Genomic DNA, 22,925 nt, shown 5'->3' with positions numbered 1-22,925 from the left:
ATAGATTATGTTTGCCATGTGTTTTTAAAACTTATGAAAGCAAATGAAATATTAATTTCAATAAAGATAAATTATCTGTTTTATTTTTTAAAGAACTGGGTTGAAGTATGTTAAAACAGTTTTAAAAAGGAAAAACATACAGTATTCTGTCATATAATTATTCCTCATTAACATCTTATAAAGTAAGACTTTTAGGCCTATGCTTGGATAAGATAAGCAAGAAATCAGGCAGAATTTTTTAAAAGGAAAATTTGAAGATTCTTCTACTGATTTACATTAAAGATGATATCCCTTAAGATGGAGGGGGACTCAAACCAAAAGGAAAGGCTAATATGTTGGTCAAAATAAGAAGATCCACAGAAAATTATTCTCAGCTCAAAAACTATCATTAGTGACAATTATTAGTGGATTATTATATGTATATTTTATGATCATGCCAATGAACTGTGAGCTGCAGATATAGTAAAGTTATATATAGTTTTGCTGAACCATGGAAATTTGTATGCAGGGGTTTCCTAAAATCTGGAAATTATTTCAAGGGTTCTCCAAATTAAAAAGTTCGAGAAAGGCTGAGCTAGACTACAATAAATATTTAACAGATGAAATTGAACAATTATTTCTGGTAATCTCCTGAATGTCAGATTTCCATCTCTTTTTACAAAAATAAATCTATTGGTTGGGAAGCTAGCAACTTGGAAGAATTCCAATGTGAATTTGTAGCCATATTAAACTATAGGAACTAGCTAAAGCTTGAATACTTGTTTCGCTTGCTGCTAGAGATCATTTTGTTCTAGACAACTTGGGATAAGATTCTTGAAGTATCTCTGGAAAAGACCATTGAAAAAATAAGATAAATGGCAAAACTACAAGAAGTAGTAACTGCTAGCCAGGTTATTCCTACTTTAGCTTAACTCTAAGGAACAGTTTGTAGAAAAGTTATTCGCGTAGATTGCCAGAAGCTTAATGGTAAACCCAAATCAATGATTAACCAATGGTGGTGCATAAACCAAATAAATCACAGCTGAATTTCCATGCATTAACTCAATGTTGCCTAATAACTTTGGTTAAAAAAGCTACGAAACTTAATAAAGAGGGGAAGAAAAGCACAAGGAGAATTTGTACGTCTTGAAGCATGGATCATTTCCCATGAGCTCCCTCATGAAATCCCATGTTCAGTTTTATTGTGAACCTAAACAGAATTATCTCTGAACAGCTAAATTCATTATTTACGGTTTCTTGAAATTTTACTTTGCTGAAATAAAACATGCATTTATCCAATCTGCAGCATCTAGTCAAGCACGTTAGATTTTAAGTTTATTTTTCAGAAGTAAACAGAATTTTAAAAAATAATAAATAACTTGGAAAAATAACAGATTAGTTCCTATTCCAAAGAATTATTTAAATAGAGCAGAAAAGCCATTTTATACCCAAACATAGAGCAATGAGAAACAACCAATTTGCTCAATGAAAAATATAAAGCAACACAGTTCATAGCTATGCTCTTCATTGAAATTAAGAATTTTGCTACTGTTTTGAATTTTGACAGACTTATTCATGATCTGTATATGTGCTCCCAGGGCAATTTGAAGATAGATCTTCTTCATCTGCAAAAGAGTAAAAGAGAAATTTGCAGAATTTATAAGCAAACATGCATACAGTAATAGATTAGAAGTTTGAAATGGAAAATGTATTTTGTTTCAAACTCAAAGCAAATAGCGCATCTGAAATGTTCTGGATTGACTATATTCTGAATTTTATTTCAAGCACTAAATACTCTAAATGGGCAGGTCCAATCTTGTTTCTGCTTTAAGTTGCCAAGTTTTTATTCCAACGTCAGAACAGCAAAGCTAGGTTTATTCTGACCTCAGAACAAAACCCTTAGGAGATTGTCGCACTGTGACTGGGTTCTTTTAGAACTGGAGTAATATTTGGGTTTCCAAGAGAGGCAATCAATGTAGAGAAACTGATATGGTGAGTGAAAGCTTTTATGCTTCTCCTTTACAATATACAGCACACTTATTTAGAGTACGAACCCAACTTTTACCCAATCTCTCTCTTTCCTGTTTTGTACTTTGGTGAACGTACCATCTTCTCTGAGTCTTTGCTTCTCTTCCTCCGGGGAAACCAATAATTGACTTTTTTTCTCCCTCACCTGGGAACCAACCACTGGCCTGCAGCTTTACTCTCCAATTTTTCTTTCCAGCCATTTCCTTCTACAAGAGTCCTTGTAAATTGGAGAGTGAGAAGGAGAAAAAAAACACCCCAGCAGCAGTCCCCCAGCAATGCCTACATACAAGGCTGGGTTCATGGGAATGCTGTCTACCTGTACCCCACAATGCTGTTGACTAGCAGCAAGATCAGTTAGTTCAAAACGTCTGCACCTCTCCCCTTTTGCTGACTTACACCATCATAAAAGCAGCAAAACTAGGCAATTAAAAGCTTTTTGACAGAAAAGATACATGACTATAGTAAAAATCCTGAAACATCGAAAATTTTCAAGGAAAAACTCTAGAAAACAAGTAATAAAAAGCAATACAATCAAAATTGATTATGCATAATGAATAAACAAATTCCACAGAATTTGAATAATTGTTTGATATTTTTAAAAAATAATTTATGTTTACCTTGGTAGCTTGTTCCGCACCAGATGCAATAGAGATACTCTTCTCTTAAATAAGTTGTTAAATTGATCAACTTTTCTGATTCCTGAAAAAGCACCAATAAATAATTTTTTAAATCCATTAAATAGATCAATCTGAGAAAGACACATGTAATCATTGATTTGGCAATGAAAAGAATTAAATAAATTAGAATGTTTAGCTTCTGCCTTCTTTTGCTGCTCCTATTAAATGATTGTATTAGGATTCTTAAAAGTCTTTTATTACTTCCAATTTATTATTTCTTCTTAATATTAGAATAAAACCTGTGATGGCTTTTATGAATCTTATTTATTGGCAGATAAAACCACGCATGAAAGAATCGACCAATGAGGCCACTAAAAGTCCACAGATTTGATGGCACTTAATCAAACCATACATCATATATAATTGATTATATACCAACAAGTTATTTTTGACTCCTAGTGACAACATAATTTTTTTCCATGATGAACTAGCCCAAAATTGATCTTTCAGTTCTCCTAACGTGCCCCCATCACCCCACTATTTCTTTAAAGTCCAACTTTCTTTTCTATGTCATAGAAATACCAGAGCTTACACTATTGTGACTCAGGAAGCAGAGGACTACCAGCAACAAAATGGGACACAGTGGCAATGAGTGCACTGCTGGAAGATCTGAAGGACCAGGTTTGGGACAGACCATTATGAAGAAAATGCATCTATGTGGTCTCTAAGAACAGAAACTGATTTCATGGCACATCATAGATCAATCAATCAATGTATATTGTGCTGATGCACACATACATGGATGCATCCAAGCTAAACCAAACTGAATCAAGAGTGATAAGAATGCATGCATTTTGTTCAACATTTATATTTACAGCAGTAAATATCACCTAGTTTGGTGATCACTATAGAGCATCATAATATAAAGAATTACCAACCAGTCTACCAAAGACAACTGCTAAGATAATATCTGAACGTGTACTTACATTGAGTTCATCTTCTTTCTCATCTACTTCCTCTTCTTCCTCTTGGTTTTCTTCGGTCTTTGGGTTTAACCAGTACCAAATCTCTTTGGGGACTTCAAGGCCCTTAAATAAAAACATGGCAATAACTCATACTCCACACTATTAGATTTTTTAGGACTGCTGTAATCTTTGCCCATATGGGGGAAAAATCATATTAAACACAAGAGAAATTTTAGAAGACACTGCATATTAATAAAGCTCTTGATTTCTTAGACCTCATGGCCTATTTTATATTATCAACCAGATTATCCTTTTGAAATGGATTTTTCGGTGATGAGGTGAGTTCTGCTTTCATAATATCACTGTGGCAGGTCTGCTTAGCCCTGCAGTGTTTAAGCTGTAGGGCAAACATGTCAAACTTGTGGTGTCACATGATGTCATACAACGTATTGGGACAGTTTTGCCATTGCCGGCAATGGGATGGGCATGGCTTCCAGATGACGCGTCCAGCCCGTGGGCTGGGAGTTTGACACCCCTGCTGCAGGGGATACAGTTCCATCCACAATGCTTTTTCACACATATATGAAACTTCTGGGTAAAGTAAAGAGATCTGGGGTGAACCTAACCAGTGAGGCCTACTTTACATCTTCATATCTCAATTTCAAATTTAGATTACTATATAGGTACTCCTCGGCTTACAACCACTCATTTAGTAATTATTCAAAGTTCGGCATTGAAGAAAATGACTTATGAACAGTCCTCATACTTAGAACTGTTGCAGTGTCTCCGTGGTCATGTGATTAAAATTCAAGTGCTTGGAAACCAGCAGGCATTTACAAGGGTTGCAGTGTCCTGGAGTCATGTGATTGTCACTTGTGACCTTCCCAGCTGGCTTCTAACAAGCCACGTCAATTGGGGAATTTGGATTTGCTTAATGACTGTGTGATTCACTTAATGGCCATGGCAAAAGAGTCATAAAATCAGGTGTACCTCAATGACCACCTTGCTAGTTACAAAAGTTCTAATCCCAATTCAGATTGTAAGTTGAGGACTATCTAAAATGCCAACGAAGGCTGTTCTACAAGCTTCTGTTGCTGCAAGTTGCCACTTCTCCATAAGTAACGTGTAAGGCTGTTACATTCAATCTCTACAATCTATAATAGTTGCCTTTTACTACTTATACTTCAAAGAGCTTATTGACACCCAAATATTTGCTGGAAAATCATTTCATGTATGCACTAGCCAGGCCTATAAATCTTGCCTGCAGAGCCACTGATACCTCCAGTATAGTGACTGATTTCAGCCTGAGCATTTAGGTTATGAGGTCTTTGCTATGGAACTCCCTAATATTTGCTCTTGAAACTTAATATTAAGAAAATCGTCCCTCTCAATTCCTGGCAAATAGATGGAGAAGAAATGGAGATAGGGACAGATTTTATTTTCCTGGGCTCCAAGATCACCGCAGACGGGGACTTCAGCCAAGAAATTAAAAGACGCTTGCTCCTGGGGAGGAAAGCCATGGCAAATCTAGACAGCACACTAAAAAGCAGACATCACTCTGCCAACAAAAGTGCATATAGTCAAGGCTATGGTCTTCCCAGTTGCAATGTCTGCCAGTGAAAGTTGGACCATAAGGCTGAGCGCCAAAGAATTGAGGCCTTTGAACTCTGGTGCTGGAGAAGACTCCTGCAAGTCCCTTGGACTGCAAGGCGATCAAACCGGTCAGTCCTAGATGAGATCAGCACTGACTGCTCTTTAGAAGGCCAGATCCTGAAGTTGAAACTCAAATACTTTGGCCACCTAATGAGAAGGAAGGAGTCACTGGAGAAGAGCCTAATGCTGGGAAAGATTGAGGGCAAGAGAAGAAGGGGACGGCAGAGAATGAGATGGCTGGATGGAGTCACTGAAACAGTAGGTGTGAGCTTAAATGGACTCCAGAAGTTGGTAGAGGACAGGAAGGCCTGGAGGAATGCTGTCCATGGGGTCGCGATGGGTTGGACATGACTTCGCAGCTAACAACAACAATATTTGCTCTTCATCTGCATGTTGCAGTGACAGACTGTTGTACAGTATTGTTTCTAATATTTTTGTATTCTCAATCTATAAACTGCTTCATTATTTTTATAGAAATTGTTCAATTAAAAGTAAAAAACAGTAGAAATAAAAATGTAACACAACATCGATCGTAGATTTGATATTTTAAACATATTACATTGCAATAGTAAAAAGAAATAAAAATGTTGACCTTGTCAATAGCAGTCTTGTGAATAGCTCCCTGCTTGCTGACCTATGATTCCAGGCTAACATTTATAAATCTAATTTTAAAAAAAAAAAAAAACTCATTAATGTACCAAATACATTGATACATATTTGCAACAGGACTGTTCTAAAATGTTTCCATTGTTTGCTGAATTGTGCACTACTGTTAGGAAGGTTAAAGCAGAGGTGTCAAAGCCTCTACATGCCCAAATCAAAAATAAATTTTTTATTTAAACTTACTTTCTGTGTATCTAATTGTTGGCAGGCTTTCTGGCTTTTTTCAAGGTCCCGTTGTACTTGCAGTTGCTCCTGCTTAGTCTTCAATCTCATTCTTCATAAGACAAAAGCCATAATGAGTAAATTTAATAGAAGACTGTTTTTTTGATAAGGACATTTTCTGTTCTGGGTATTAATAAACTCAATAAGTGAGCTAAAACAGAACAGCTTCATCCCCAATATCTGAGGGATGAATACAAGATCCTCGAGGAATAGCTGGACGTCCCAGCATCATTCCACAATGATAATTTTGGGCGGAGCTGCTGAGTGCTGAATTAGATTCTACGTTAATTTTGTAGAATTTGACAAGAGATTGTATCTCTTTAGCTTTACCTTGTGGTGTCAGGATTTATACCTAGGTCCTTCAACACACAAAATATATGCTGTCCAGGTTAAATACAGCTCTTGCCTCAGTATACAATGGCATTAGCGGTTAAGAGAAAATGTCAGAGGAATAAAATAAATGGAAAGCACTACTTGAAGAGGTCAGTTGTCTGCTTTTCCACTTGTTTTTTCATATTCATTTTTTTCCTGTAGTTTTCCAGGTTTTCTTCAGCTTTTCGTTTTTTTAATTCTTCATGTCCAAGCCCGCTTCTTCCTGTCCCAAATACAAGGCAGTTGTTTGACTGATTGAGCAACACCATATTTGAAAGGGGAAAAAAGGGTCAGTTATTTCACAAACCTGTAGTAATATTCAGAGGAATGGGCTCAACTATCCCCTTTCCTGCAGAAGAAAGAAATGTATTTGCTGTTAGTAAAATAACATATGATCCCCTTGCTTCATTGTGCTTGCTATCTTTTATTTCCATATTTTAAATTTTAAATTTTATTGTAACATCTTTATTTGATTGCCGTGAGCTGTGCAGTCTTTGAGAACTGGGTGGTATACAATTTTTTTTTTATTGAAAAGTTTTACAATACAGTTTTCCTTTAAAGAACCCCCCCTTCCCCCACCCTCCTCCCCCCCCTACCTCCCCCCCTCCCCCCCTCCCTCCTGGCCCCCCTACCTCCCCCCTCCCCCCCTCCCTCCCCGACTTCCCAGAGCTAAATACAAGGTATATATATATAAAAAAGCAATCATAAACAACCATATACTAGCAATTACAAGTTCTAAAATCCATTACTCTCTAGCTTGTATAGGATAAAACAAGCCTTAGCAATATTAAATATATATAAGAAACTAAAATAGAAAAAAGAAAAAACAAAGCGAAGGAAGACTTATTCGAATGCTACGTAAAACTTCTTAACCCTATACTTGTTCTGGATAAACTCAATCCATTTTCTCCATTCCATAATATAATGTTCTTGCGAATGATCTTTCAAATAGGCCGAAATCTTCGCCATCTCTGCCAGGTCGGAAACCTTTAAAATCCACTCTTGTATAGTCGGCAGTTCCTCTTTCTTCCAATATTGACCTATCAAAAGTCTTGCTGCCGTAACTAAGTTCAACATCAACTTGGAGTCCACAACTGTAGCGTCGACAATTATTCCCAACAAAAAAAATTGTGGGCAAAACTTTATCCTCCGTTTAAAAACCTTCTGCATATTCCACCAGACTTTTATCCAAAAAGCCTTAACCTTTTTACAAGTCCACCATATGTGAAAATATGTTGCATCTTCATCACCGCATCTCCAACATTTAGGCTGATAATTCGGATACATACTTGCAAGCTTTTTAGGATCTAAATGCCATCTATAAAACATTTTGTAAAAATTCTCTCTTAAATTTTGAGCTTGTGTAAATTTTACATTCCTCACCCAAATCTTTTCCCAGGTGTCCATTGTAATAACTTCCTGAATGTTTTGGGCCCATTTTATCATACAATCCTTAACCAGCTCTGTTTCTGAATCGATCTCTATCAATGCAAGATATATCCGTTTAATATGTGCTGGTCCCTGATTTCTAATTTGCTTTATCAAATTTTCATCAGTCATTACAAATCCATTTTTCTGGTCTTCTTTCCACCTGGCCCGTAACTGAATATATTGAAACCAAGTTTGAACAACCTTCTCTTCTCGCAAGAAATTATATGATTTCAGGCACCAAACATTCCTTTCCAAACTTAAAATTTCCTTGTAAGTAGTCTCATCGTGTTTGAAACCAGCATGTATATTTTCTATTGCGTGTTTTGGAATTGCCCACAATGGTATCTTGCTGCTTAACTTGTATCTGTACTTCTTCCAAACTCTCAGCAGTGCCTGTCTTAAAATATGCATCCTAAACACAGAATCTACCTTCTTATCATACAACAAATATGCATGCCAGCCAAACAACAAATCATGGCCCTCAAGATTTAATAACCTCGGTTGCGTCAAATTAATCCAATCGCTTATTCCTACTAATGCAGCAGCTTCATAATATAATTTAAGATTAGGCAATTTAAGGCCACCTCTCTCACGAGTATCCTGCATAATCTTAAGTTTAACTCGTGGCTTTTTCCCTGCCCAGACAAATTTATTGATACCACGCTGCCATTCCTCCAAATTAGAATCTTTCTTAAGAATCGGTATCATTTGAAATAAGAATAAAAATTTGGGCAGGACATTCATTTTCACTGCTGCAATCCGTCCCAACAAAGACAATTGCAATTTTTCCCAACTCTCCAATTCTTTTTGAATTTTCCCCCATAGTTTTTCATAATTATTTTTATATAGCTTTGTATTAGAGGGCGACAAAGTCACCCCCAAATATTTAACCCTTTTAACAATCTCGAATCCAGTTAATCCTTCTAAGAGAGCCTTCTGTGAAACTGTGATATTTCTAGCCAAAATTTTAGTTTTCTGTATGTTTACTTTAAATCCAGAAACCTTCCCATATTGTGTTATTATCTCCATCAGGTCCACAACAGAGTTCTCTGGCTGGGTCACTGTAACAACCAGATCATCTGCAAATGCTCTCAATCTATAGTCCTGATCTCCGACTTGTATCCCCTTAATTTTATCCGAATTCCGAATCTTAACCAATAATATCTCTAATGTTAACACAAATAACAAGGGCGATAGCGGACACCCTTGCCTTGTGCCCTTCTCAATATTACATGCTGTTGTCAGACTATTGTTAACTATAATTCGGGCAGTTTGTTTTTGATATAATGCCCTAATCGGTTGTAGAAATTTTTCCCCAAAATCCATTTTGTCTAAAACTTTCAACAAAAATTGCCAATTCAATTGATCAAAAGCCTTTTCAGCATCTAAAAAGATTAGCGCTGCAGAGATCTGGTTGTGCCTTTCCAAAAACTCTAACACATCAACTATATGTCTCACGTTATTTTTCATTTGTCTACCACTAATAAACCCCATTTGATCCCCATGAACCACCTGTTGTAGAACCCTCATCAGTCTATTAGCCAAAACCTTAGCAAATATCTTATAATCTGTATTTAAAAGCGATATCGGTCTATAATTTTTAACTAAAGTAGCATCCTGGTCTTCCTTCGCAATCAAAGAGATAAAAGCTGTTCTCCAAGACGGTGGCACCTTTCCCCCCTTCTGGATTGTCTGGAACAGTTCCTTTAACGGTTTTATCATCTCTAATTGTAAGTTTTTATAATAGGCCGCAGTCAAGCCATCCGTGCCTGGTGCTTTATCCACCTTCAGTTCCTTAATAGCTGTAAAAATTTCTTCTTCTGTAATCAGCTGATTAATCCCCTCTTTTTGTACTTGCGTAAGAACCGGGATGCTAGCATTCTCCAAGTACATATCAATATCTTTTGCATTAATGTCCTCTTTAGTATATAATTTCGAATAAAAATCCACAAAAGCATCCTTAATAAGATTCTGTTGAAACACGACCCTTCCTTTATACTCAATCTTATCTATATTAGATACCCTTTGTTTTTTCCTCAGTCTATAAGCTAACCATCTGCCTGGTTTATTGGCATTGCATTGGTATACAATTTTTAAATATTAGTAATAGTATTTACTGTATTCCCTTCTATATACTTTTATTTCTTATATTTATACCTCCTTTTACCTTTCATGAACTCAACAGTCTATAAAATTTTTCCCCACATTAAATAAACCTGTGAAACAGGTTTGACTGTAAAATCATATTGGATCTCTGGTCTTAAGGAACTCAGAAAGACACCCCACTCTTCTGTAATCTTCCGAAGTCAAGATTCACTCTGTGAATTCTATTTTTTCTCTCCAATGGATCAAAAGACAATGGCAGAGATTAGAAGGTTGGCTTAGGGTTGGCAAGAACCAAACTCAAATCCCAACTCAGACACAAAGTGCATCAAGTAACTTCTGGATTAGTCTAATTTATTTCATAAAGTTGTTGAGAAAGTAAAATTGGGAGCAAAACAAGAGAACAAATTTGTTATGTTGAGGAAATGCAGAATATAAATGTAATAAGTAAATTGCTAGATGTCTTTGGCTCCCTTTTTCATTATTCTGCCAGCTGCAGATTTTGTACCAGCATAACTATTTATGGGGCAGTAAAACCTGATTCTTTAACACAGTCACACTTTAAAAACTCACCACTTTTGCCAAGAGGTTGGCCACTTCTGTACCCCATCTTCTGGAGCATAGCAAAGCCTTTATTTTCATTCCCCAAAGCAACATTTAAAACCATTTCACGTTGCTCTTTTTCTTGTTCTTTGATGCTTTTTTGCCTGCTTTTCTGGTTAGCCTCTTTTAGTTTTTCCTCTTTTTTAAAAGTTTCCTTTACACGTCTCAAAATCGGCATTCCTGGCCTGATGTCCTGGCTGAACAAAACAATTTTTTTTGTTAATGCTCATACCAATGGCTTAGAAACTAACATGAATACAAAAGAAAAGGACATTGTATGCTCTTATAGCTGCAAAAAGCATAATTCTACAAAGATGAAAGGACATGTCTTTGTTCTCAATTTTATAATAATCCGAGTTTAATTCTTTTCATAATTAGATAAGAGTTCTATTGTTAGGAGTTTCAATTGAAATATTCTAAATTTGTTGTCCTTATATTTATCTATAATTTTAATATTTTGTTTTTGCCTCAGTGTAAAAAATACTATACATTAACATACTTTAAGAATTATTCACTATACATACTGAATAATGAATTATATTAATAGTGATTAATAGTCTTACTGATTTTTACTTCTTTTTCTTTCTGAAAACAATACAATAAATATGCCATAGAAAATTATTATTTATTCACCTGTATTTCTAATCTAATTCTGTAAATTATCTTCCTTGAAGTTTTGTTCTATATGGGCAGAATTTTAAAGCAAAATGTGTATTTGAAAAATTGTACCCAAGTTTTTAATTGGGTATTGGATATTTGAAATTTCATAAAGCCAGTTAAAGTTCAGCATTAAGCAAAGGCAAGCATGATATACTTAGAAAAACATCCACTTACTTAGTATTAATAAAGGAATCCGACATATAATCCTCTTCTGCATCTTCCATGATTCATATCAATCTTCCACCTTCCACCTTGCTACCTATAAATACAGTTCATGATTATTTTAAAATGCATCAAAATCACTTTTCTTTCTAGAGGAAAATTCCATACTTATTAGATGCAACGCCACAAACCCAGATTTTGATCTTTGTGCATCACTGTTCCACAAGACCCTGATTTCTTAGCTAGCCAGAGCATCAGCATCAGCACAAGCAGGGCAATGATAGGATGTTGGTCTTTGCCCTGTAAATTAAATTCCAGACTCAGCTCGTACTCATTCGTGGAAACTCACTGGGTGAGGTTAGTTTGCTTAATTCAACCTACCTATCTAGACTGCCATTGTATAACTGACTGATCTAACCATCAGGCAACCCGCGGCAGCAATGCTCAAAATTTTCTCCTCTTGATTGCTATTCCTTACCAATAACAAAAATACAGCCCACCGGACGCCCCGCTCCCCAATTCCTAAGCCGCGCCTGCGCCTGCGCGCCTCGGTGGCCTCACTTCCCGAGTCTCGAGAGCGCATGCGCCTAAGCCGGCGCTGCTTCAGCTGGTTGCGGGGGCGTAAACTGTGGCGACCTTCGGGCTCTTGGCTGGGTCGGTGGCCGCCGCTGCCTGAGGTGAGAATGATCAGTCGGGAAAGATTGGGCAGGGAGACGCGGGGCGTGCACTCGGTGGGGAAGAGCCCAAGGGGGAAGTGGGTGGGAGGGCTGAGAGGGCCATAAGAAGGAAGCGGGAGCTCAGAACCATGGCAGCCTCCCCTGCGGATGCTTTCCCCTGGATGGATGGCAGGTGTAACAATGACCCGGGGAGCTGGGACCTGCCTTTTCTTTAGCCCGCGCACCCAACTGACGGCAGCCTCTTAAAGGCCCCTTTCCAGTATTACACTTTGGGCCGCCCTCCCGGGAGTCTGCGATCCGGGTGGCAAAGCTCCAGCAACCTCTAGATCAGGGGTCTTCAAACCTGGCCCTTTTATGACTTGTGGACTTCAACTCCCAGAATTCCTCAGCCAGCTTGCCTGGCTGAGGAATTCTGGGAGTTGAAGTCCACAAGTCATAAAACGCCTAAGTTTGAAGACCCCTGCTCTAGATGGCAGAAAAGAGGCGCAGTTTCCTGTGTGTCTCCTTGCTGCTGTTGATGATGTTGTTGTTGATGATGATGATGATAACTTTATTGTCACTTTGAATGTACACCAATTAGCATACATCAAAATGAAATTTTGTTGCATACAGCTCTCAAAGGGTCACCACCTCCGATATATACAACTTGTTCGGGGCCCGCTCAAATTTCACATTGTCCATTTTAGTCTCTAGGGAGTGAACGATAGCAAACAGGGCAGATGGAAATTGGGCTGCATGTGGATTAGCCCTCAAATTCGCTTGTATTCTGACAACCTCGCCTTCTTTCCTTTTTCTGTTCAGGTTTTGGCAGTCTAGAGCTGGTGACCCTAGGAGGCAAAGGGTATACAGGTAGTCCTCGACATACACCAGCTCGTTTAGTGGCCTTTCGAAGTTACAATGGCATTGAAAAAAGTGACTTATATGACCATTGTTCACACTTATGACCATTGCAGCATCCCCATGGTCATGTGATCGACATTTGGATGCTTGACAGCTGGTTCATATTTTATGACAGTTGCAGTGTCCTGGGGTCATGTGATCAGCTTTTGTGATCTTCTGATCAGCAAAGTGAATGGGGAACCCAGGCTGACTTAACAATGGTGTTACCATCTTAATAAGTGCAGTGACTCACTTAACAAGTGTGGCAAGAAAAATCATAAAATGGGGCAAAACTCACTTCACAAATTTCTCACTTAGCAACATAAATTTTGGGCTTAAGTTTGGTTGTAAAGGCTCAATTGTGGTTGTAAGTTGAGGACTACCTATACTCCATAGTTGAGCCCAGGATGGGACATCCCCTCCTTTGTAATAAGCCATGTTTGCATAATATGCTTACCTGTCTATACATCATAACTGTTTTATTATTATTGATTTGCTGTTATTGCCCAATGCCCTTCCATTTCATCTAAGCGATTCTGGGAGGTTCATAACGGATAAACATAATCCAATAAAAATAAGTTAAAAACCAATATACAAATGTAAAAAAGCTATTCATAATCAATTTACTAAATCCACATTTTCTTCTGCGTGTGCATGTTGTTCTGAACCATAAACTGCAGTGTGGTTAGATAAAATTATATTTGGCTGCTTGGTGTTTCAGTATGTCTAATCAGCCCGTGTGTGGTACAGGGACTCCAGTATGGAACTATTTCACACATTATGCAACATCAAACCTGAATTTATGAGGTGCCTCTACTGCTAATAAAAAGCCAGAGAAAATCCCAACTCTTACCATTGGTGGCTGAGTAGTTGGTTGGGCAGCAGCTTCAGACGAGTCTGGATGAAGCAGATTATCTGGACCTTTTTTTATTGTATGCTTCCCAGAGTCACATTTTGTGAGATGGATGGCTATATGTATATTTATTTATTAATTTTTTATGCTGTCCATCTCCTATAAGGTGACTCCGGGCAGTAATTATATCTTGCAGCTTTCAGTGCAAAGTTTTAAATCAGTGCAAAATTGTAAATTAAAAAGTTGTGTGAATAGACACTAGAGATTCAAAAGAAAGGTGTTCTTTGCCTGAATAATACACTAAGGGGCTGAACCCTAGCAATCAAAGCATATTTTTTGTTTCAGCCTTGAGCAACTGTATTCTCATTTGCCTATTAAAACTTAAAAAATATTCTATATCAAATTTTTTTTTTTAATTCCATTTATATCCCGCCCTTCTCCGAAGACTCAGGGCGGCTTACAAGCTTAGCAGTAGCCTTCATTCTATGTATATGCCTGCTTATTAGGGCTTTCACACACACACACACACACCCCAAGCGGCATTATTACAAAGTCAGCTTAATTGCCCCCAACAATCTGGGTCCTCATTTTACCTACCTCGGAAGGATGGAAGGCTGAGTCAACCTTGAGCCTGGTGGGATGCGAACCTGCACTAATTGCAGGCAGCTGGTGTTACTTAAGGAGGCATTAGCCCACTGCTCCACCAAGGAGCATGTAATAAAAGAATTCTTTCTTTAAGATATACTTGCTTATTAGAATATTGTTTTTTCTGTTTTATATTGTTATTTCCTTGTTAATTTACACTGGAAATTGTAATACTTGAGAGTACTTTTTTTTTTAAATGTAGGATCTAAATTTTTCAAAAATATGTATTCTTGGAATTAAATAAAATACTACAGATTTCTAAAATTCATAGATAGACCCAAGTGAAAACATTTTGGATTAGATTTTACACTTTTGTCCACACTCTTATTTAATAATGATAACTTTATTGTCACTTTGAATGTACACCAATCGGCATACATCAAAATGAAATTTCGTTGCATACAGCTCTCAAAGGGTCACCACCTCCGATATATACTCCTTTTTCGTGGTCCGCTCAAATTTCACATTGTCCATTTTAGTCTCTAGGGAGTGAACGATGGCAAACAGGACAGATGGAAATGGGGCTCCATGTGGATTGGCCCTCAAATTCGCTTGTATTCTGACAACCTCGCCTTCTTTCCTTTTTCTGATCCTGACTCTTCCACCTTTTCCTTAAAGAGGCCTTGCTTCTTTTCGCCCCTGGAGCAAACAGTTACAATCATAGTATGTATTTGATGTGGTTTTTGAAGGATCCCTTTGGGGGTAAAGGTTACACAGTACAAGGAATCATTGAATGGATTCATGTAACATCTAAGCCACAAAAACTTTAACCAAATTGTCACTAAATCATACAAACAGCCCCCCAATCATTTTGGAGTTGAACAGTACCAAAATTTAATCAAATAAATATTTCTAGGTTTTTAAATGACTTAATGAGATGCACTGATTGAACACAGTAATAATTCAGTTTCCATATATGTGTACACTAGCACACGTGTGCATGCACACATATCACTCACATTATTATCATTGGTCTTCCACTCTCTTTGATAGAGATTTTAAAAAATCTGTTCTTTGTAGCAGATATGTGGGTGATTGAATTAATAAAAGACGTTCTGTAAAAATAATAGATAAACTGGTTCAAATGCTGGTTCCGGCGTGATCTAAAAACGTATCTATTCGAACAAGCCGGCCTGGCCTGATGGGTTTGGGTTCTAACATTATTTTAACTAACCTACTACATTGGGCACAATCATTTAACTTTAAATCTTGTATCCTGTATTCTTATTTTTGTTGCCCTGTACACCGCCCTGAGTCCTTCGGGAGAAGGGCGGTATATAAATCAAATAAATAAATAAATATTTTAGGTGGGATATTTTAAATCTACTGTTCTTTGTTTTACTATTTATTTGTATAACAGGAAACAAGGGAAGCTTCTGTGCAAAAAGAATTTAACCAGCTATGGAACTTGCTCATAGTTTATTATTAAATGAAGAGGCTTTGGCTCAGATCACTGAAGCAAAGCGACCAGTTTTTATCTTTGAATGGCTACGGTTTCTTGAGAAGGTGCTTGTAGCTGCTAACAAGGTATAATTTCATTTTTATTGTTTAATTTGTTACCCATCTCATGGTTTGAGTTGACCTTTGATAATAGATTTTTTTCAGCCTTTATTTTTGTATTAATGACTCTTCTGTAATATGACCAAAGTGACATGCCAGAAATATTTTTGAATTTTTGTATTAATGACTCTTCTGTAATATGACCAAAGTGACATGCCAGAAATATTTTGAACTGTTTGGTTGTTTATGATTTTGATAATGCATATTTACACAGAAACTCCATTTTCTGTTGTGCTGCATAGGTTTATTATACTATTCTATTCTATTCTATTTTGAAAAATGCCTAAGGCATTAATGGAAATAAACTTGAGAATGTAGCAAGTATTTTTAGCTTTATTTAATGAATCCTCTAGTCTAAATTCATGGCCATTAATTTTATGTTCATATTTAAACACAAAAATAAACTTTTAGAGAACATCTGAAATAAACATTTATATGACATAACAAAGTGATAATGAACTTCATTGATTTCATATAAACACTGGACAAGATTTTCATTTGTTTCATTAACAGACAGATGTAAAAGAAAAACAAAAAAAGCTTGTTGAACAGCTAACGGGTCTTATCAGCACTTCTCCTGGACCACCAACAAGGAAATTACTTGCTAAAAATCTTGCCGCTCTATACAGCATAGGAGATACTTTTACTGTCTTCCAAACACTTGATAAGTGTAATGATATCATCAGGAGTAAAGATGATACTTCTGCCTATTTACTGACAAAACTGTAAGTAAATGTTACCTACTAGAAAAAAATCCACAACTTCAGAAATGTATCAGGGAATATTTCCAATATGTAAGATCATATTTTATTTTATTATTGTGTGCATCCATGTAAAATACTTAAAATATGCCAGATTGTTGGTGGATACATTATATTTGAAGAACAAATAGTTTTAAATCACGAGGTCAAAGTTGGATTACGTCTGTTTTCTTGTTACCTCACTACTAATCTGATTATCTGTAAAATCATAGCAGTATCGTATTATACATTTAGGTTATTTGAATTTAAAGTTTGTCCAGTATATGAAGAGGTTCAACTTTGCTTGAAAGTATATTGGCTTGATGCTCCCATTTAAAAGACAGATGCCTTTGAGCTGAGTTTGACTCGTGGTGATTAGATGATTTTTAAGTAAGAGTGGAGAAATGGTTTGCTATCTTCTTCCAAATTATCATTTTTTATTAGTTCAAGTTTAACCTGAAGACTTGGGATTTCCTATTGAATCTATTACTATACAATTAGAAATTATCTTATCAAAATTCCCTTGCCTTTTGTAGTACTGCAGTGGCATGTGTTGGAGCATTTTATGAGAAAATGGGAAGAATGCTGGGCAGTTCTTTTCCTGAAACAGTTAACAATCTCTTAAAATCTTTGAAAAGTGCTGAAGTAAGTAACAGCAGTGTTCATAGAATATTTGAATTTTTGTACTCTTTTCATTTATTTAATTAAGAGTCTTTTAATCTTCTTGTACAGGAAAAATAATTTTGGACCACCTAAATAAAAACAAAATTCTTATGTCAGGTTTTTGTGATCTTCAGTGGGTGATATGGTTCATGAAAGCTTATAGCATAATAAATTTGCCTGATGTTAAGATGTCAGCAAAATCTTTGTACTTATCAAGGTTGTAGTGAGCTAAAAATAGAGTTATATTCAGCAGTTAGAAAAATGTGTCTTGTAATTAACATAATTACTGCTTGAAATGTTGCATTGAATCTCAGTGCTAGTTCACATTATTAAAAGGCAACCAACTAAACTTACAGCTGAGCTGAAGCACTGTTTGACTAGATTCATCTATTATCCATACTATGTACTATAGTATACAAAATAATTTATACTCTACAACTACAGAGAAGGAGTGGTTCTCATATGTGTTGGAGAAGTCGTGTTTCCATCAGATCTAAAACTTGTGAGATGAATAAGAATTACCTCCTCTATCAATTGCCCCTTATAGTTTCTTAGTTTAATTTTGAAAATAAAATTAAAAGCAAATTCCTATTTATTTATTTTTCAATCCTTGGGAATGGCTGGAAGAAATGATAATCTTTTTCAATAAGCGTGAAATGTGTCAAGTATTTGTGAAATAAAATAAAAGATTGTAATATATGTTTGAAAAAGAATGAGTGTTGATGTATATGTTCTATAAATTATGACTTTGGAATAGAATTCCTCAGCAACATATTTAGGAATAAGGTTTATGATCTTCATACCATATTAAAAGATAATATTTACTGTTATGATGAAGAGTTCCATTTTTACATAGAGATACAAGAATATTTTTCATTACAATATTTCTTGTGTTTAAATAAACGAGAAGCATGGTTTTGGTAAAAATACAATATGTTTATGTCTTCTGCTGATTTGCAGTCACAGGGAAGGAGTGAAATATTAATGAGTTTACAAAAAGTCTTAAGTGGCCTGGGTAGTGCAGCAGCTTCTTGTCACCGTGACATTTATAAGAATGCCCGGTCTCTCCTGACAGACAGAGCTATGGCTGTGCGCTGTGCAGTAGCAAAGGTAAGTTTGCTTGATTTTTTAAATGATAAAAACATTACTGCATTATTCATAGCATTTTCTAGATTATCTAGTGTTCTAAGTGTGCTTTTTATGTTGTACAGCAGGGGTGTCAAACTCAATTTCATTGAGGGCCGCATCAGCATTGCGGTTGCCCTCAGGGGGCCGGGTGGGTATGGCCAGGGTGGGCGTGGCCTACTGGGTGGGCATGGCTAGAGTGCATATGGCCTACTGGGTGGGCGTGGCCAGCTCTACATCGTTCGCATCAAGGGTGCCTATGGGGGCCTGGGCAGGAGTGGGATAGATCTGAGGGTCTCTGGCAGAAGGAGGGTCTCTGGGCCAGGACCAAGGCAGTGGGGGCTGTTCCCTCACTGTTTCCAGGATGGCTTCGCGGGCCACATGAAACCACTTTGCGGGCTGAATCAGGCCCCCGGGCCTTGTGTTTGACATGTCTGTTGTACAGCTTAGTATAGATATGGACCCTTCTCTGAAATCAGACAACCAGTGTTATATATTCTTCTGGAAAGGTACATGATATGCTAGTAGTTTAGTTTTTAATCACTTTCTGAAAGTGCGTAGCTTCACATTCACATTCTTACATTCACAGTCTTATTTCTGACATTAAGGATTAAAGTTGATATGCAAATCAAATAAATTACGCAATTCTGATTGAAGGCAAAATTCCTGTTGCTGGGATAAAATGCTGCTATATTTTTTTTTGTCTTTTGTATCTAGTTTTGTATCTAGTTTCTTCCCTTTAGGTTGTTTGGTGTCAAGCAAAAGCTGATTTTATTTTTTGACATATCTGGAAAAGGAATCCACACTACACAAGACTTTTTAACACTGAAAACTATTGGGAAAGCATTTTGGACTTTTAATGCTCCATTCCTTTCACCAATTCCAAATTTGATTATACTCTTTGTGCATATAGTATATACAACTCTCTTTGCAAAGTGAAGAAAGATTCCACTTTATCTTTTTCCAGTTACAATTCTTTTTTTTTTAAAGGGATGGTATTGTAGGTAAAATGAGGACCCAGATTGTTGGGGGCAATAAACTGACTTTGTAATAATGCCGCTTGGGGGGCGAAAGCCCTAATAAGCAGGCATATACATAGAATGAAGGCTATTGCTAAGCACATTGGTTTGTGCTTAAATTGTAAGCCGCCCTGAGTCTTCGGAGAAGGGCGGGATATAAATGGGATTAAAATAAAAAAATAAATAAAATTGTGATGGCTGATTTTAAAGAATGAATAAATAAGCATTCTAAAAGTATTAACAGTTTTGGGATAATTTTTTTGTAGTGTCTGCTAGAACTGCAAAATGAAGCTGTATTTATGTGGACAACAGAATTAGAAAATGTAGCAACTCTATGTTTTAAGGCTCTGGAAAACTCAAATTATGGCGTACGAGTTGCAGTATCCAAACTTCTGGGGACAGTTATGGCTACAGCATTGATACCAAAGCAAGCAGCAGGTATTATACATTGAGTTATTCATATCCTTATTATTATTTTGTTTTTCAGCAATAGACACATTGATAAGCTAAATGTTTATCGTTAATGATAAAAACCCTATACTTTCACAGTTTTTAATTTGGTGAAGATGTTGTATTAATTTCATGGCTGTAAAGACATTGGTATCTTTAACATGACATATTACTTACCAAAATCTCAAAACTACAACGAGAACCGATTGAAAATATTCCTTTGAATAAAATTTTCTGTTTATTTGTTTTAAGTGATGCGCCAGAATGTGAAGAAAGCAACATTAGAAGAGGTTTTAGAACTCATGGCTACTGGTTTTTTGCGAGGAGGATCTGGATTCTTAAAAAGTGGTGGAGAGATGTTAAAAGTAGGAGGATCTGTTAATCGAGAAGTACGAGTTGGGGTTACTCAGGTATGTTTATTTTAAAATGCTTTAAAGTATCGTCACAACCAGGCAAACTAAAAAAAACCAGGTTTCATAGAACTGTAGAAACTAGTTATGTATTTACTAATAATCGTATAATGATTGCTTTTCATTATTTTACATTGAAATTCTTACAGCTCCAGCCAGATAAGTATATAATGAGATTCAAAGAAGTGTTCAAGTAAGCCCAGTGGGCATTGGGCTGTTTCTTGAAAAGGCAAATGATAGAATTCTTTTGAAATGTGGAGCCTTTTCAACAGCAGTAACAAGTGGCAGTGAATAAAATTTATTTACTTATTTGTTTATGCTAAAGAATAAAAATCTCACATGGAATGCTACTGGCTCATCCTTCAGGATGTAGCTATAATATGCTATACAATTGAGTAGCTTACATTAGTAGATAAATGAAGATGCTTGTTAAGTTCCTGAGAAAAACTCTTTTGCTCAAACTCTTGACAGTCCTGTTCAAGAAATTGTTGGAAGCCCCCACTTTTGGGGGCTTCCAACAACCTTGAGGCCATATACTGTGAGATTGTCATATACGATCACAATATTATCATTATTATTATACTAAAAAGCTGTATGATGAGAACTAGTTATAGAAATTATAATTAGTTTTCATCATAGCTGAGGTGTTATTGAGCTTCATAAACCTATGTGATTGTAATATTAGAGGGCCTGATCTGGTATTTTCATTTCAGAAACAAACATTTTATGGTTTTAAGGAGTGGGATAGGGGATATTGGAGAATTGAAGGTAAAAAGTGTAAATAGAATTTTAAATTCAGAGTACAAATCCCATATACCTTAAGTAACTTAATAATTTTGAATTTTCAGGCCTATGTTGTCTTTGTCACAACCCTAGGAGGTCAGTGGCTAGAACGCAATTTTGCAACTTTCTTGTCACACGTAGTGGATTTGGTTTCTCATCCTCGTGCAACTCAAACTCATGTAGAAGCTGTCTACTCTCGAAGATGTGTCTCGTTTATCCTCAGAGCGACAATAGGAAGTTTATTGGGAGAGAAGGCACAGATTGCTGCTGCTAAAGATATTTGTCAGGCTATTGATAAACAGATGAAGGCAGTAGGTAAGAGAGCAAACCTTAGTGTAGGCATGTATTGTTTTTACTATCCTTGTCCAATCTTTTTAATTCTAGGATAAAGAGGTGCTAGTTTTCAAATTTATTGAGCTACGTGTGTTATGACACTGGCTTATGTGGTTATGATATAAATGAGATCATTTGCAACAATTGTGTGCCTGAAGAATAAAGACTGTGAAAATATAATGCTGTACAGGTAGTCCTCGATTTATAATCAGAGTCACGGGGGATTCCCCCCCCCCCACAAAAGCTACTTGTGACTCAGTCCCAAAGTTAAGGCCACTACAGCATTCCCATGGTTGTTCACCCTTACAACTGGCTGCAGGGACATTGTAGCGCCCCACTGCCTATGTCGCCCCCATCCCACACCACCGTGCTCCACATCCTCCTCCTCCTCACCCTGTATCATCCATCTCATACTTATATTTTGAAAATCTCTGGAACTTGGGTTAGGGAAGGTGGGTCAGCCGCTCTGTTACTAGGCATCTTCCTCGTGCACTCTGAAATACTTTTTTGGAACCCGGTCCAAAGCAGTATGTTTTAAGTGTAACAGAATGCTGGATTATTCACCATTTTCTAATTTACTTTGACAGAAACAGTTGTGAACGATGCTAATATTGAAAACAAATCAGGAGCAGCAGAAGTTGCCGCAAGTCAGCATGTAATGGTTTGTGCTCTTCAAGAGCTGGGAAGTTTAGTTCAAAGCCTGAATGCTACTGCATCACCACTTATACAGGAACCTTCTATAGGTAAATCATTCAGATTGCCATGCTATACACACTAAGAATATTTAATAAATTTATTTGTTTATTTATTTATTTCAACCATTTAATTATGTACGTAATGCAATACTGATGTGAAATGTAAACCTAAGTACCAGTGAAAATGAGATGTTTGGGACTTTTCTAGTTTTCATCCAAGTGATGGGAGGTTTAGTTGATTAAGTGGATAGAATAGATGATTACCAATACAGTTTTGTTTGTTTTGTTTATTTAAAAGTTCAGTTTCCCGCCTTTCTAAGGCATCAGGGCAGTTAATACTATGAAAGTGATATAATATTTACAGATTTAAGAATGTAATATAATCAAAATAATAAAAAACTAAAATATTGATTTTATTGATGTTACTTGTTTTATTTATCAGCCTAATCAGAAAGATGAAGCATAAAGAATAAAGCATAAAGGTGAAAATATAAAGCATAACAGAGACTTGGGATTTGGTGTGATTTTTGGCTTTTTTATCCTCAGCCATTTAATAGTGGTTTTTTTAAAAAAGAATTGTATTTTCTATTTTTAGCTTAATTCAATGTCCAGAGTTGCTATGGTGGGAAAGGCGA

The 22,925-nt window shown here is 36.5% G+C and overlaps 2 protein-coding genes across 5 annotated transcripts in view; one reads left to right on the top strand and one right to left on the bottom strand.

Moving 5' to 3' along the window:
* Nucleotides 1-61: 61 nt before the first annotated feature.
* Nucleotides 62-12,021, bottom strand: GPATCH11 (G-patch domain containing 11). Of its 4 annotated transcripts, XM_081331403.1 has the most exons (10): nucleotides 11,840-11,996; nucleotides 11,650-11,758; nucleotides 11,471-11,555; nucleotides 10,607-10,833; nucleotides 6,807-6,848; nucleotides 6,602-6,722; nucleotides 6,089-6,179; nucleotides 3,611-3,712; nucleotides 2,625-2,706; nucleotides 62-1,604 (listed from the first exon to the last, which is right to left on the bottom strand). In XM_081331403.1, the coding sequence occupies exons 3-10, from the start codon at nucleotides 11,518-11,520 to the stop codon at nucleotides 1,549-1,551; spliced, it is 771 nt and encodes a 256-aa protein (XP_081187529.1). In that variant the 5' UTR covers nucleotides 11,521-11,555; nucleotides 11,650-11,758; nucleotides 11,840-11,996; the 3' UTR covers nucleotides 62-1,548. The 4 variants fall into 4 exon arrangements, with proteins under 4 accessions (XP_081187529.1, XP_081187528.1, XP_081187527.1 ...); XM_081331402.1 differs by lacking the exon at nucleotides 11,650-11,758 and having other exon boundaries at nucleotides 11,937-12,021; XM_081331401.1 differs by lacking the exon at nucleotides 11,650-11,758 and having other exon boundaries at nucleotides 11,808-12,013.
* Nucleotides 12,022-12,034: 13 nt separating this feature from the next.
* HEATR5B (HEAT repeat containing 5B) overlaps nucleotides 12,035-22,925 on the top strand; it is a 52,632-nt gene continuing 41,741 nt past the window's right edge. The window contains exons 1-9 of the mRNA XM_081331318.1: nucleotides 12,035-12,135; nucleotides 15,873-16,039; nucleotides 16,586-16,797; nucleotides 17,349-17,457; nucleotides 18,436-18,585; nucleotides 19,886-20,057; nucleotides 20,322-20,479; nucleotides 21,328-21,577; nucleotides 22,183-22,338. Coding sequence (XP_081187444.1) covers nucleotides 15,914-16,039; nucleotides 16,586-16,797; nucleotides 17,349-17,457; nucleotides 18,436-18,585; nucleotides 19,886-20,057; nucleotides 20,322-20,479; nucleotides 21,328-21,577; nucleotides 22,183-22,338 — 1,333 coding nt within the window. The 5' untranslated portion in view covers nucleotides 12,035-12,135; nucleotides 15,873-15,913. The remainder of the gene's footprint in view (nucleotides 12,136-15,872; nucleotides 16,040-16,585; nucleotides 16,798-17,348; nucleotides 17,458-18,435; nucleotides 18,586-19,885; nucleotides 20,058-20,321; nucleotides 20,480-21,327; nucleotides 21,578-22,182; nucleotides 22,339-22,925) is intronic.

Source organism: Vipera berus (assembly GCF_964194415.1).
Source record: "Vipera berus genome assembly, chromosome: 1".
Classification (NCBI taxonomy): domain Eukaryota; kingdom Metazoa; phylum Chordata; class Lepidosauria; order Squamata; family Viperidae; genus Vipera; species Vipera berus.
This window is presented reverse-complemented; position numbering and strand designations above follow the sequence as displayed.